This window comes from Pteropus medius, unplaced genomic scaffold, assembly GCF_902729225.1.
Source record: "Pteropus medius unplaced genomic scaffold, Ma_sr-lr_union100, whole genome shotgun sequence".
In the NCBI taxonomy this organism is placed as follows: Eukaryota; Metazoa; Chordata; class Mammalia; order Chiroptera; family Pteropodidae; genus Pteropus; species Pteropus medius.
The window spans coordinates 6,810,441-6,826,085 of NW_024347790.1; the positions used below are offsets into that span (position 1 = coordinate 6,810,441).

Consider the following 15,645-nt stretch of genomic DNA (forward strand, 5'->3'; position numbering starts at 1 on the left):
TTAGCAGGGCCAACTGCAGGAAGCCATGCTTCATTGCACTCTTCATGGAAGCTGCCATACTTGCCACAGCCTTGTTACCCACGGGCCAGTTCTGGAGGAAAAGGCCGGTATGTAGGTTCCCAGGGCGGGGAGGTGCCCCCGGGAGTCCCCTCCAGCTACTCTGACAGGAACGCCCTGTCCCCGGCCCTCAGCATCCTCCTCCCCTCCCACTGAGGCCTCTTCAAGGCGTGCACACGCCGCCGCGCGACCGGCGCTGCAGACCCAACGTCCCCGCCCCCGCGTGCGCGCCCCCGCGCCCTCCCGTTGGCTCGTTCAAGTCTCGGCGCGGCGCCGGCTCCACTCGTCCCCACCCCCCAGCACACCTCGGCGGCGGCGAGAGGCGCCGGCAAGGGGCAACGCCAGGAGGTAGGCTAGGGCTGCCCGTCGGACGCGGCGGCGCGCACGCAGGCCTCGCCTCCTCCTGGCTTTTCCCTCACGCCGGCCGCAGGGCGGGCGCGCACGCCGAGTGACGCTCGGAGGAGGAAGCGCAGCCCGCGTCCCCGCCCTCGCTGCCCCCGGCCCAGCGGGAGCCCCCCCAGTGCGCCTGTGCGGAGGCCTACTTGATTATGTGTGCCCTCTCCGGGCTCCAGCGTTAGCGGCCGGGTGGAGGTGGGGAGGGAGAAGACCAGGAGGAGGCGGAGGAGGCGGTGGAGGGGAGGTGGGGGGAGTCAGCAAGGACATGGCTCCTGACTCCTGTGCGGAACGTGAGTGACTGAGCGGCAAAGCCCGAGTGAGCGAGCGGCCGAGCGGCGGGCGGGGGCCTGGGGCACCGGGAGGGAGCTGGGTCGCGGGTGGCTGTGTTGGGGGCAGCACTAATTGGCTTGCATGTGTTTTTTAATGGTCCCCCCAACTCCCTCTTAGATGGTCTCTAGCGACCGGCCCGTGTCACTGGAGGACGAGGTCTCCCATAGTATGAAGGAGATGATTGGAGGCTGTTGCGTTTGCTCAGACGAGAGAGGCTGGGCCGAGAACCCGCTGGTTTATTGCGACGGGCACGGCTGCAGCGTCGCGGTGCATCAAGGTAAACACCCAACCGTCCGCCGGGCCGAACCCGGCCTGCTCCCAACCGTCACCGCTTCCCCCACCTTGGCAGCAACTGCCAGTTCCCTGCCGCCCCTCCCCCCGCCCCGCCCCGTTCCGCGGCCCGGGGTGGACTCGGAGGGTCCGCGGCGAGGCGCGGGGGGTGTGGGCTGTGCATGTGGGAGAAAGTGCGTGTGGCCTGGACTGTCATGTGATTCAGCGCTCACTCTCTCAAGTGTCATTTGGCCGCCGCCTGCGCCGGGAGCCGTGGGTCCGGAGACTTTCTGAGGCGGTGGTTGGAGAAAAGTGGGTGCGGGGCCTCGGGGTAGGGAGCGGGGGGGCTGGGCGTGCGCCCCTCGGTCGTGTCACGGTGACTGTAGGTGTGGGTTTTGGCACGTGGAGACCCCTCCCCCTTCGTGCCCGCTCCCTTCTGCCGCAGTGTGTCTGGGGACTTCCTGTGGCATGGAATCAGGCTCCGAACGCCACTCGCTGCTCTAGGGCTGGGCGGGGGAGGGGGCAAGGGGGTCGCCTTGCCGCTTTAGATTAGGGAGGGGGGCGCCGCTGCTACACCCCAAGCTTTCTGGCGGAGACGCTGCTGCTGCTGTGGACGGGGAGCTTCCTGCGGTGAAGACGGCGAAAGGTCGCCGCCGCAGTCGCGCTGCTGCAGGAGTAGCTTGGCTGAGCTGCCCTGCGCTGCTGGATGAGGCTGTTCAGTGGCCGCGTCAGGCCACTTCCTCAGCTTTAGTGACTGAAGAGAAGAGAAGGTGGTGGTGCCGCCAATGACTTGGGCAGCATCTTAGTTTAGTTCTGGGTGTTTCTGCTCGGTGAGTTTTTTGGATATACTAAAAGCCGAGGACACTAATAAAGTTTTCTGGACATTGAAATTTCTCACCTTTTCCATTTCATGTGGTAAGGAATTGAGGCTGAAACAACCTTGATCATTTTTTGTTGGCTGTTATACTCCCTGTTATTCACCAACCTGCCCCCTTCCCATTACTGAATCTGGCGTTGAGTAGTGGATGTAAGGGGCTAAAGTGCACTCTTTATAGGATGGAAGCTCAGAACTGGAAAGGGAGACTTCGGAAGTAGTGAATTAACTTGAGAATGCAGTCATTCTCATTGTCTTTTAAAGAAGAGGAATTTTGCACACCTATGTTTTTAAGTAGTAAAAACAATGTGTGTTGAAACTAGACACTGATTTTAAGGTCTTAGAAAACTGGTATATAGTTTTCCATTACAGTGTTCATTGGCATTTGTCGAGGAATGTCTTATGAATTATCAAGTTTTGATAAGTAATCTCATTTCTCGATATAGGAAATGTTCATTTAAATCTTAAGTTTTTCTTCTCGAGAAATACTTCTGAATTAAAATATAAGATTTTGGACACTGATGCTTCGTTTCTCGGAATATTTTTACTCTGACATCTTTACAAGTTTTAAAAGGGATTAGAAGGTTAGCTTTTGGAATTTTCAGAATTTCTGCTGATTTTATATTAAGTGCTGTCCAATATTTAAGATACTTTGAAGTTTCCTCCGAGCAAGGTCATTTGAGAATGTCAACTGGATATTCGTGTTTTTAGGTTTTGGGGAAAACTTCAATTTGGGTTAATAGTAATGTAAAATATTAACAAATATTAATGAAAAGTATTAATTATTTTATTAATAAATATAATATTAATAAATATTAACAAAGTTTCAAACAATTTGACTTAGATATGTGATATATACTCAGACCACTTGTTGGAACATTCACATTATATATTTAGAAATATGCACTTATTTTGGTAACACTTTATTGAGATGTAATTCACATACCATACAATTTACCCATTTAAAGTATAAAATTCATGGGTTTTTAGTGTACTCACAGAGTTTTGCATCCATTACCACAATCAATTTTAGAACATTTTCATTACCCTAACAAGAAACCTTGGACTCTTTAACCTTTACTCCCCATTGCTCCCCAACTCCCCAAGCAACCACTCATCTACTTACTGTGTCTATAGATCTGCCTATTCTGGATATTTTCGATATATAGAAGCATTTCACTTTTACATTCCATTTTCTGCAATATCTGTTGCTCATGATTTGGAAATATTTTCATTAGACTTATCTAAAATGCTTACTGTTTAAACTGCAGGATATAGGAATGAATTAATGAATTTCTAAGCCTATGTAAAAATCTAATTATGTGTTAAATTTTACCTAATATTCTTTCCATCATAAAAGAATAATTAAGATTTGTAGTGTTTATACTTAAACGAAACGAAAGATTGGCATTTTAACATTTTTATTATATCATACAATTCAACTACGTAATATATGTGATAAGTATAAATACAAAATATTTTAATTCTTTACAAAGCAGGCAGTTCACATTTATAATTTAAGAGATAATTGGGCTTTGAAAGGGCACTTGATTTTCCATATTTTTTTAATCTGAACATATTTTAAAACATTTTATTTTCCAACAGCTTGCTATGGCATTGTTCAAGTACCCACTGGACCATGGTTTTGCAGGAAATGTGAATCTCAGGAGAGAGCAGCCAGAGTGGTAAGGACTGTTTATCAAAAACATTAAAATACTTTACTGAGCTTAGGATGCTACACACTCATGTTTCCCTTTGAAGGGTTGTCAGTCTTTTGTTCAAATACTGAATTTGGGCCAAATATTGACTTGCAGTTTTAAACCGATTTTATAAAATCTGAAAAACAAATTGAAGCACATAAGTATATGTTGATTGATACTTTGAGCAGATGAAATATGAAGTTGTATTTGGGCTTTATTAGCCCTGCTTAATGGTTTGAAAGTTAAATTGGCCAGAGTTAGAATATAATGGCACTAGAACATAAGGAAGTTACACTGATAATTCTGCCAAGTTCTGTTTAATGAATTAAGAAACAAGAATTTAACAATTCATAATTTTAGTACATCTACACATGTGTGGTTTAACTTTGAACGCTCAGTATTTTCAGATATTCAGCCCCTTTGGCAAAGCAACATAAAGATCTTTCTTTTTTAACTTGGCTAGCTACCTTCTTTCTGAACACTTTTGTAAACCCTCTGTAAGAATGAGGGAGATATGTTTATTTTTTGTGACCAAAGGATTTTTCCAGTTGAACAGATGAAACTATCAGGGAGAAATAGATTTAATCTTCATTAATCATAAAAGCATTACCATTTGCAATGTGATAGTTCCTTTTGGTTTTGACTAGAGAATTTGACAAGGTAAAAAACAAACATTTTAACTTCTCTATATGTATAATAAAAATGGAATATTTTATTTTTGCTTGGGCAAGTGGTTGAGTGAAACTCAGAGCAGTATTGATATGTTCTGTTTGTGAGGATGCACTGTAGCAGAATTATAGTTATTCTAGCATTAGAATAATGGGAATTAGCAAATGGAGGGTGAAATCAATCATAAAAATTTTAGGACTCAATGAGGTATGTATAGGTCTACTCTTTATTTTTTTGCCTTTTTGTAACATGTTATCATTTGTAGTTGATGGGTCTCCAAGCAACGAAAGGTCTGCTTTCATTTATTAGTAAACACTGACAGTTAATGTAAGGCTCTTCCGATGGGTGTCACAGTAGATTCCGGGCCAGAGAAAGATTAGAAAGTGGGTATCAAGAGAGGGAGTGATAAAGACATGAATGGGAAGTGGTAGAATTACCAGCATTATTTGCCTCAAATGCCACTTGTTGCCTGTTTTATTCTTTTTATCCTCTCCGAGGGCATGGTCAAGATATCTAGGTGAACAGTGTAGTTATCTTAAAAAGTATATAGGAGAAAAAAATATATAGAAGAACACATTTTATTTTAGCTTTCTTTGGTGGGATGTGGGGCAATTAAAAGTTTTAAAGAGCTACACCTTTTCTGAATTCCTGTAGAGTATAAATATAGAAGGTAAGATCCTTTGTAAGAAACAAAACTCCAGCTTAAGTAAGCAAAGACAAGGGCATTTTATTATAAGGATATAGGAGCTAAGAACTCAAACATGGAAATGTATGCATGTCTTAGAAAGGAAATCGAATTAGTCTTAATCTTACTTCTGTTTTTCTCCGTGTCTGCTTTGTTCTTTTCTTTTCTGCCGATTTTCTCTGCTACTTCAACAATTAATCACTGACTTTTTTTTGACTGTTTACAATGTCAGATACTGTGCTAATGTTCAATACCCATCATCTCTTTTAATTGTCCTATCACATCTATGAGGTAGATATTCTGTTCTCATTTTATGGATAAGGACATCATAGTTTTAAGAGAAATACATATCTAGTTGGAGTCTGGGCTGTGATTAATCTCTCAACTACTGTGTTATATGTTGCCTCATGTAGTAAAAGATGGCCACGTTTCAGCTCCTCATATTTTCTATCTCCTATCTCAAGAGACTAAGTCTCAATTTGGCTCTCATGATCCTTTGAGAGAAAAAAAGACAAAAGCAAAACCTGTGGCTTGTCTTGGATGAGTTGCCCAGCTCTAGACCAGTTAGCATGGCTAGACAGTAGGGTTGAATTGTTCAGACACAGGGAGATCTCTGTGGGTTTGGGATAGCTCATTTTTCAGAGAAGAGGGATTTATGAGCTGGTGGTACCTTGACAGATACTAAAGAGTAAAATTCCAGAATAGTAAAGCAATACTTTAGTATACTACCAAACTACTTGTAGTTTGGTAGTATATAGAATGGATTTGAAAGATGAGGTTGGAAACGGAAAGACTTAGGATGCTATCACTGTAAAAATGTGAGAGTAGAAATGGAGGGAGTAGAACAGAAGGGAGGGATCATTTTGAAGGATGAAATGAATGTTGGGTAACGGAAAGGAAATAATCAAAGATGATTCTGAGATGTCAAGGTTGATCATTCTGGAATGGCGATACTATTACATAAATAGTAATAGAATTTGGAAATTTAGGACTAAAATAATGGAGTCAAGTTAAAGTTGGAGCTATGTAGAAGACTGGGAACCAAATGATATTTTTTGTTAGAGAGAAGTAATGAAGAGCTGTGGTGAATACCCACAAATGGGAGAATAAGAGAACAGGTTACCAAGGATGGATAATGGACAATCGGGAACATGGACAGTTGGTTTTTCAGGAGAGAATAATTGATACAGTACAGTAGCAGCATGGACAGTTGGTTTTTCAGGAGAGAATGATAGTGACATTGCTGCTAAGGATGCTGGACTAAGAAAAGTTTTCAAGACAGCAATTGTATTTTTCTGGTTTGGGCAGAATGCTCATTGTGTAGGGCATTGAAGAGTAGGGATTGTAGGATTAGATTGAATGTTGAAAAAGTAAGGAAAGAGGAAAATAAAAGTAGACAGGGATTGAGGGCAAGTTTGGTTTTTAAGGGAAGCTCTTTGTAGATAGGCATTCATTTTTCCGAGAAAGTACTTGAATTGCTTTATTCACCTCAGGTATGAATACGTATTTTTACTGAAAAATTTTGATTAGACTTAGACTATTTACTAATCATCATAGTGGTTGAACTTCAAAATTCTTATAACTATTTTTGTATTTAATGTGTATTTATTTCTTAATTACCACAGGCTGAAGAGATTTGTGAGAAATTTCATCTGCTTATTTGATATTAATGAGATACAGAGAGAATATTTTATATTTTAAGTATTCTTTGAAAACATGTTGAAAGTGGATCGTGCAAAAAATAAAATGGCCAAAAGCCCATTAAGAATTTGCGTTATTTAGGTATTGCTATTCAAGTTCTAAATGAAAGACTATTCTTTCCCTACAGGAGGTGAGCCTTAATTTTTCCTACTGCTCTGCCTTTTTTTATTGCAGTTCTTCCTGGTTTCTGACAGGAGGAACTGCTGGGTGAAATCAAAAGCGAGGTTTTAGGGGTTGAACTCAGGTTGTACCATTTTAATTTTTGTTTAAGGAAGATGCATAATGCAAACAAGTCACTATAAATCTGTAAAACTATATAAATTATATGCTCGATTATATTATATTTATATTTAATTTTAATTATATTAATATGTATTTAATTATTACAAATAGTTCTGAACAATATAGAATGTAAAATAAGTACATATGTATTCTCTACCTAGAACGAACAAATGTTACCTTTTCATATTTGCTTCAAATAGTCCCTTCTTAGAATAATAAAAGATTAAATTGAAGTACTTTCTGTACTCTCCTCAGTCTGAGTCAACTAATTATCCTTTAGTGTCAGGCCCTTCTATATATTCTTTCCAGTTTTAGTGAGACATAGTTGAGATATATTAGTTTAAGGTGTAAAACATTATGGTATATGTATATATATAGAAAAATGATTATCACAATAAGTTTGGTTAACATCTTTTACCTCATATAGTTGCAAATATTTTTTCTTTTGATGAGGATTTTTTTTTGATGAGAACTTTTAAGATTTACTGTTTTTACTGTGAGCAACTTTCAAATACACAGAACAATACAGTATTGTTAATTACAGTAAGTCTGCTGTATATTACATCCCCAGGTCTTGACTTATATAACTGGACGTTTTTATCTTTGGCTGCCTTCACCCATTTCCCCTGCCTATACCTGCTGCCTGTGGCAATCACCAGTCTTTTCTCTAAGAGTTTGGTTTCTTTAGATTCCAGAAGTAAGTTCATACAGTATTTGTCTTTCTCTTTCTTACTTGTTTCACTTAGCATAATGCCCTCAAGGTCCATCTGTATTGTCACAAATGACAGGATTTCCTTCTTTTTTTATGGCAGAATAATATTCCTGTGTGTATTTTTTATATATATATCTGTACATATCACCATCTATGTTTTAATACTTATGTGTCAGGATCCATACATACCATCTAGTATTGTATTATTTTACAGAAATGGTACCATATTGTATGTGCGTTCTGCAACTTATAATATAGCTACATTGATATATACTGATATAGTTCATTATTATCTGCTTTTTAGTATTTTGTCACAGAATATACCGCAATTTAATTCTCTTATTGTCATTTAGGTTTTCAATTTTTCATAATCACAAATAGTGCTGCACTGAACATCCTTACAAATATTGAAGCTTGATATTTAAAAAAATATAGTCTGAGAATCTGTATTAATAGGCAAGTTTAATTTATTTATATTATAGTAATGATTGATACATTTGGGCTTATTTCCAGAATTTTATGTTACTTATTTACCATACTTTTCTCTCCCCTCTTTTTCTTCAGTTGGGTGATTGAGTGTTCTTTATTCCTTAAAAAAAATCCTATACCGATCTGGAGATTATATGTTCTATTTCTTTTTAGTGTTTGCCCTTAGAATTTTAATATTCATACTTTATATATATTTTTTTCCTTATTTTTTATTTTTTACACCTACAGCACCTGGTCTTCCTAGGTGGTTTCCCATCTAAGTGCTAAACAGGTCCGACCCTGCTTAGCTTCTGAGATTAGACGCATACTTTATATTTTTTAAAAAACTAATTTCTATACTCCTTTTAAACAAATCCAAGTATCTTAGGATGCCTTTTACTCTTTCCCTTTCAAAATCTTCATTGTTGTCTATATTTTAATTCAGCTGTATTTTTAATCTCCCAAATTAATATTTTTTTAAATAATCATCTATAATTTAGGTTTAACACTACTCATGTTTTTGCTCAACCCAGTTTTTCATTTTCCTTGCTACTTTATGTTTTCCTTGCTGCTTTAAAAAATTCTGAAAAGAAAAATTTTCAGAGTCTGTGGCTAAGAAAGCTATATATTCTTTTTATGTCTAAATATAATTTTGTTCTCTTGTATGCTAGTTTGAATTCTAGGATAATTGTTATTTTCTTGTAACTGAAAAATTATTCTAGCTTGTTTTCTGGTGCTTATTTCTGCGAATAGGAAATTTATTGACAGCCGTTTTATCCTTCTTGAGAGTTCATGTGCTTTTTCATTTGGACGACTCACTGCTTTTTTCCCATTTTGGAAAATTTCCTGTTTTCAGATATTATCACCTTCGCATTATATTTTCTTCTAAAACTGTTACTTAAGTGTATGTTTGGGATTCCCATCTTTTTCTTCATAGCTTTTAATTTCTTTTTTATATTTTCTGCCTTATCTCTGCATTACACATAATCTCTTTGACTCTGCTTTCAAATTTATGCTTATCAACCCAATTAGTGAATTTCTTTTCTGGGTGAATCATGTAGAATTTCTATTTTTATTTTTCAATTTACTTCTTTTTTTTATAGTATCTTGCTATTATTGCCTTAAGGATTACATTTTTTCCTTTATTTAAAATTATTTTAAAACTCAGATTTTGAATTCTTTGTTTTGTTTGTTACTCTGGTGGCAGATATCTTCATATACTTTGAAATTTTTGACTACGAGCTAATCATCTGGAGTTGTTGTCTTCCTTAAGAATCATTTTCCTCTAACCTAAGTTTGCGAAGATGTTACTATGGGGAATTTTTGCATTTCTTCTGTTATTGTTAAGAATTGCCTTTGGCTGCTAGTAAAAAAAAAGGCCAGATTAAATTCCTACAAATTAGGAATTTACAAATTTACAAATTCTTTTCTTTAAAAAAAGTTCAGAAAGGCATTTTAAAGCTTTCATGACAGTTCTGTGAAGTCATTAGGGATCAGACTTTTTCTCTCTTCTGACTGTACAAACCTTAACACATGGTTTTCGTTTTCAGGGTTGTCCCACTGTCACAGTATGGCAGCTGGAACTGTAGTCCTTACCACTGCAGAAGGAAGTTCCAGGCAGAAAGAAGGGGGAGGGTAAGGTTAAAAAGTGGTTCTCTTTCCAGCTGAATTATCCTCTTAAACAAGCTTTCCTGGAAGCCCCGCTTGACAATTTATGTTTACTTTTACTGGCTCTTAATTGTTAGAGAGACCACAAAATATGGGCTCATTGATGAACTGAATAAAATTGGAATTCTCTTAGTAGACAGGAAGGAGAAAATGAATTTGGGGTTTGTAACCTGTAGACTGTCACACTTTGCCCAGAGGGGTTCATTCCTGCAGACCAGTTTTTACCCAGTGTTTCTTGGACTGGATTCCAGCCCCTTTATATAATGGATTTTGAGCCTCACACTCTCTCTCAGCATAAGCTTGAGTTTCCTGTTTTTCTAGGGTGACTCTTCTACTCATGTCCAGAACATGTGTCTCACTTCAGTGCAGCTTCTCTAGTCTTAGTGTTTTTCTAGGATAGATTCCCCTTTGGTGGTTGGATAGGCCCTTACCAGCTCCTGTCCTTATGCAGGGAGCCCATTTAGAGCTCTTGTGCACATTTAGGATCTATGCTAGAGTCATAGTAAACCCCAGCCTCTAGGGTTTATAGTAGATCTGATATTGTCATCGACTGCCTTAGCTTCAACTAATGTACATTCTTTTAGCTTTTAAGTACTCTGTTTTTAATTTCTGCCACCTGGAGATTTACCTTTATCTACATAATTAAAATTATTTTTAGATTTATCTATCTTATATATATAACTTTTTTTCTTTTTATTTCTGTACAAGCTTTTTAGCCTATATATGTTAAGTGGAATGCCTTCAAAGTTAAACATTTGCTAACATTTTTTCTTACTACTGATTTTGTATCTAATACTTGTTTTTTAAAAATTCAGTATAGCATTCTAAGTTCCTTATAACTTTGAAAGAGGAGATTTTAACAAGTTAATAGATTTCGTGCTTCCCACCATAGGTAAAACAGCACGTAGCCAACTTCCCTAGTCTCTCTTCTTGATTTCCTCTTTCTTTTATTATGAGAAAAGCTTGGCATAACTTAAGTGTTTAATACCTGTTTGTATCCTTTCCTAACCAGTCTGTATAACTAGTAAGAAAAATGAAAACGTAAAGGTACCTAGATACATTCCCTAGCATATAGTACCTGTTTATTCCATTTTTCATTAAGATTTAATTTTTATGTTGGTATCCATGTGATAAATGCACATAGTCAAAGTCAGGTAGTACCAGAGTCTTCTCTCAGACACAAAGCAGTACTTTGCTACTTGACTCTAGAACCCTCATCTCATGACCTAGAGGAAACCCCTTTTGGCTGTTCTTTCTGGTATTTACTTCTGTATTTCTAAAAGGAATGTATAAGCTATTTTTGACATCATTTTTAGATGTTTGCTTTTCAGTGTATGACAAATTTTGGTTAAATCGGTAATGTTAAATAGTAAGATTTACATTATTATGACTATTTGGTTAATTTCTGAGCCAAATATATTCTTTTTTTTTGTATTTTTCCTTGAGATTAATAATTGTCTTGTACTTTCATGTTTCTTGTATTCTTTATTATAAGGCTATATTTTTATATACCCTCTAGTTGCTTCTTTATCTAATCTTGCATTTGGTTAATGAATCAGGTAGTCTGTAAATTCAGTTTTCCTTTTCTTCTCTTTACCTTCTTTTTCTCTCCCTCTCAGTCTCTTCTTTTTCCTTCTCCCTCTTCCTCTTCCTCTCCCCCTCCTTCCTCTCTCCCCTTTTTCTTTCCCTTCTCTCTTGCCTCCTCTCTTCTCCCTCTCTTCTCTTCTCCCTCTCTTCTCTTCTCCCTATTCTGCCTCCTCATTTCTCTCCTCTTCCACCTTTCCCTCTTCCTCCTTTTTAAACCGTTGGACCTTCTTCTGGATACTATCTCCCTGTTCCCATCAAGACTGGTTTCTCTTTAGGCCTGGAACTTCCCTTCACTATTATCTTAGGAGTTTTTTTACTTCTCGCTTATTTTGGGTTCCCTGTTTTTTAACCCCTCACAACCCTATTTCTTCATCTTTAGTGGTTTATTTCCTTGTTTTGGTGGGCACGTATTCTAGCAGCGTCATAGGAAAAAGGTGTGTGAGAAGTAAATTTTTAAAGATTTTATGCTTTTGATAAAATTAGCTTTACCATCTTACTTGATTGATAGTTTGGCTGAATAGAATTTGTGTTTGGTGGTCATTTTCCTTCAGAATTTTGAAGCTATTTCTCCATTGCTTTTTAGCTTTCAGTGTTTCTGAGAAGGAAGCCCCATGAAATTCTGATTTCTGATTCTTTGTATGTGATTGTTCTCTCTGGATTTAGTATTTTTTCTTTATCCAGCTTATTTCTGATATTTTACATGGTAGTGTGCTTTCTTTCACTCATTGTACTGAGCACACAAGTGGCCCTTTTGATTTGGTAAATCATGGAGGAGAACATGAGTTTAGCTAAAGGAAATTTTTTTATATTATTTCTTTGATAATTTCCTCAGTTCTGTTGACATTGTTTTTTTTTTCCCGTATGTTTATTTAGATGTTGGACCTTTTGAACTAATCTTCTGATTTTTTACATTTTGTCTTTGTTCATTTTCTGCTTTTTGAGGCATTGCCTTACTTTATTTTCCAACTCTTATATTTCTAAATTCCATTACATTTTTAATTTCCAAAGGCTTTTATGCTCTCTGAATGCTCTTCATTTTTTATCTTATGTTTTTCTTTCTTTGATGCAATATCTTAACTATGAGGATATGCATCAGAGGGTTGTTTTTGTTTAATTCAGTTTCTTCTGCTTCTGGGACTTTTTTCCTTAGTTTCTTTGTACAGTTTGTTTTGGCCTGTCTTGTTAAAGACTTTGCTTTAAAATCTGGCGACTCCTAGCTATCAAGCTCCTAATGAGTTGATTGGAAGCTCTGTGTGTGGGCAGGGATTGTTGGCTGATTGGCTTCATTATAGGCCATCTAGCTGGGTTCTTTTATTAGGAGACCACCAACTGATTAGTTTATTCAGAGAAAAATCTTTCAGTCATTTGTTTGGGATTGACCAGCCAGGTTACCAATATTTTTTGAGCCAGGTAGTTGCTGGAATTTCACTATTCAGAATTAGATTTTCAATAATTCTTTTTTTTTTCCCCTTCAGTATGATACCCCTTTCCTCAGATGTGCCTTGTGTCCCCAAGTCCAAATTTCATTGTTTACCCTTTTTGCAGTTTTCTAGGGTGAGGGAGAGACAGGTACCCAGTAGTTCGTAGTGAAGAAGGAAATTGGGAGGGGAGTGTTGATTGTTTTTAGATTATATTCAATCCCTCCTGTTTTTAGCTTCACCGGAACCCATCCCTCCTAGATACATACACCACTGTACATGTACAACTCCCTACCCCGAATACCTGGTACCTAAAGTTCTTCAGTTTCTGATGCTATGTGGTCTAAGATACACTGCTTTTGGGCTTGTTTTACTGCAGCAACCTTTTCTGATCTGTTAAGTAATGGGTTCCCAACTCCTGTCTGGGAACCGGGCTGCACAGCAGGTGGTGAGCAGCAGGGCGGGCAAGCTAGCTGAAGCTTCATCTGTATCTGCAGCCGCTCCCCAGCGTGAGCATCACCACCTCAGCTCCACCTCAGATCGTCAGGCATTAGATTCTCTTAGGAGCACCGGTCCCTGGTGCCAAAAAGGTTGAGGACTGCTGTTTAAGTCATTTACTACTTGTTTCCTTTCTAGCTTCCAAAACTTTGTAGTTGTCTTCCCTTATATTCTCTTTGTCCTGTGGCTTTATGTCCTTTTATCTCATTTAATGGAATTTTAGGAAGAAAGGAGTTACTTTTTAAGTAGAATTAAGTACCTGTGCTTGTGATGTAGTCTTTTCTCATTTCTCCCTGATCTTGGTTTATCTTTTAGCCTGTCTTTTTTACTTGATTTTTCTCTCCACTTAGATTACAGACATTTTTGTAGAATTCCCTTGGATTCTACGTTTTCTTTACAGTTTTCACTTTTTTGTCTTTCCTCTTTTGCTTCCTGGAAGAATAAAACTATAGTTGGTTTCTCTGCTTCAACTGCCTACTGTATGTAGTATAGCCTCTTAGTTGTGTTTGATGATTGAAATATAACTTAGTTTTTATTTTAAATAATGGCATATAAAAATCTGCATTTACTATAACACTTTCATCATGGACACTGTCCATTTTGTCTTTCATGATCATTATATCAAGATCCGTGTACAAGAAGTTCTTTTAACAATTTAGCATCAGGAAAATTGTCTCCCTTGAAGCTCTGGTATATTTCCTCCTTTTCAATAGCTCTATGACACACATTCTATTTCCCTTTTTGTTCTGGCTACTAGGCAGTCCAGAACCAAATCTGGTGTTTAGTTACATCAGTTATATTAATCTGATTATTAGTATATTTGTTTCCTCCTCCTCCTCTGGTGGGGTTTAGAACTTCACCTCTTATCTCTGTTTCTCTGCGTGTTGATTTCATTCTCTCATACTACAGACTCTCTACTTCATGAGGCTGGAACCATGACTGCTGGCAGCTCTTGGCTCTCATCTTCCCATCCCCTTCTACCAGAAGAAGGGGCTCTCTTGAAGAATCCTGAGAAGGACTCTGATTGACCTGTCTTGGATCATGTACCCACCATCCCTGTGGCTGGAGTGGGGAGGGCACTATGAATGGCAACCCTCACTAGAACTACATAGTTGGAGTCAGGGGTAAGAGAGTTTCCCTAAATCAGGGGGATGTCCCTCATACTGGCTTTCAATGTTCATGTTCCTATTTTTTATTGTTATAATACAGGTCCTGTATTTATTTGTAGGCTGTCTCAAATCCTTTTCTGAAAAAATTTTAGTTATAAATAAGTATATAAAATATCACAAACACCTTTTCATTCACCCTTATTACCATTACATTTGGCTCTTAAGTCTGCCACTCTGTTGATTTTGCTAACCTCAAATAGCCATGTCCAAAATTTGCTTACCAGTTTTCATTCTACTTGAACTACTTTTAGCATTTAAAACTGTGATCACTCCATCTTTCTTGCAGTTCTCTCTCCTCATGACTTCTGGGAAGCTACTTTCTTCTCCTACCTGTCTTTTGGATTCCTGTTTGGTATTACTTCCTTCTCTAAAATTAAAGTTACACGATTGCTTTTCTGGCCTGTTTATTTGATTACCTCACCTGAAGTAAACTTATACATGCTCATAGATGCCTCTAGGGATCAATATCACCTGAACAATTTTTTCTAGCCTTCAGATCCATATTTGCAGTTGCCTTTTGGATATCTCTATTTAGATATCCTAGGCATCTTAAATTAATTTCTCTACTTCTCTAGTCACATAATCTAAGCTCTATTTTTTTTGTCTAGATTATTGCAACAATTGAAATTGCTTATTTAATTTTCAGTAAGGTGAGGATATATTGATATGGTGCAAAAAATATAAAAAGATATATAGTGAAAGTTATTCCTTGTGAATCTCTTACTTGCCTAGTTTTGTTTCCCAACTTCCCATTGCTATTTGTTTTTCATTAATTTTCCTAGATTCTTTATATATGTACATGCTTCATACATGTATAGACTCGTTTTTCTTTTCTACAGAAAGGTAGCATATTATTCATACTTCACAGTGAATGTTTTTCTTATCTTCTCTCATTTTCAGTATAGTTCTTTTCAGTATAGTAGATTATCTCCTACAAAGCAAATATAATTGTCATTCCCTAATTTTATGTAGTGTTTCTTTTTTTTTGCTTCTCCACAGAAATAAAATTTTCCTTTTTTCTGTAATCCTATTTATTCTTTAAAAAATTTTTTTCAGTTACAGTTGACTTTGAGTATTATTTTATATTAGTTTCAGGTGTACAGCATAGTTGTTAGACATTTATATAATTTATGAAGCGATCCCCTGATAAGTCTAGGACCC

At 37.8% G+C, this 15,645-nt stretch overlaps 1 protein-coding gene across 22 annotated transcripts in view; it reads left to right on the top strand.

Annotated features, from left to right (window-relative positions):
* The first annotated feature begins 311 nt into the window (after positions 1–311).
* The window catches only part of MLLT10 (MLLT10 histone lysine methyltransferase DOT1L cofactor), a 188,659-nt gene continuing 173,325 nt past the window's right edge, over positions 312–15,645 (top strand). For 13 of the 22 annotated variants that reach the window (XM_039877527.1, XM_039877532.1, XM_039877535.1 and 10 more), the window contains exons 1-3: positions 500–743; positions 901–1,060; positions 3,533–3,612. In XM_039877527.1, coding sequence (XP_039733461.1) covers positions 901–1,060; positions 3,533–3,612 — 240 coding nt within the window. In that variant the 5' untranslated portion in view covers positions 500–743. Of the gene's footprint in view, positions 406–427; positions 770–900; positions 1,061–1,649; positions 1,884–3,532; positions 3,613–14,260; positions 14,440–15,645 lie in introns of those variants that run through there. The other 9 variants (XM_039877541.1, XM_039877543.1, XM_039877530.1 and 6 more) reach the window with 8 other exon arrangements.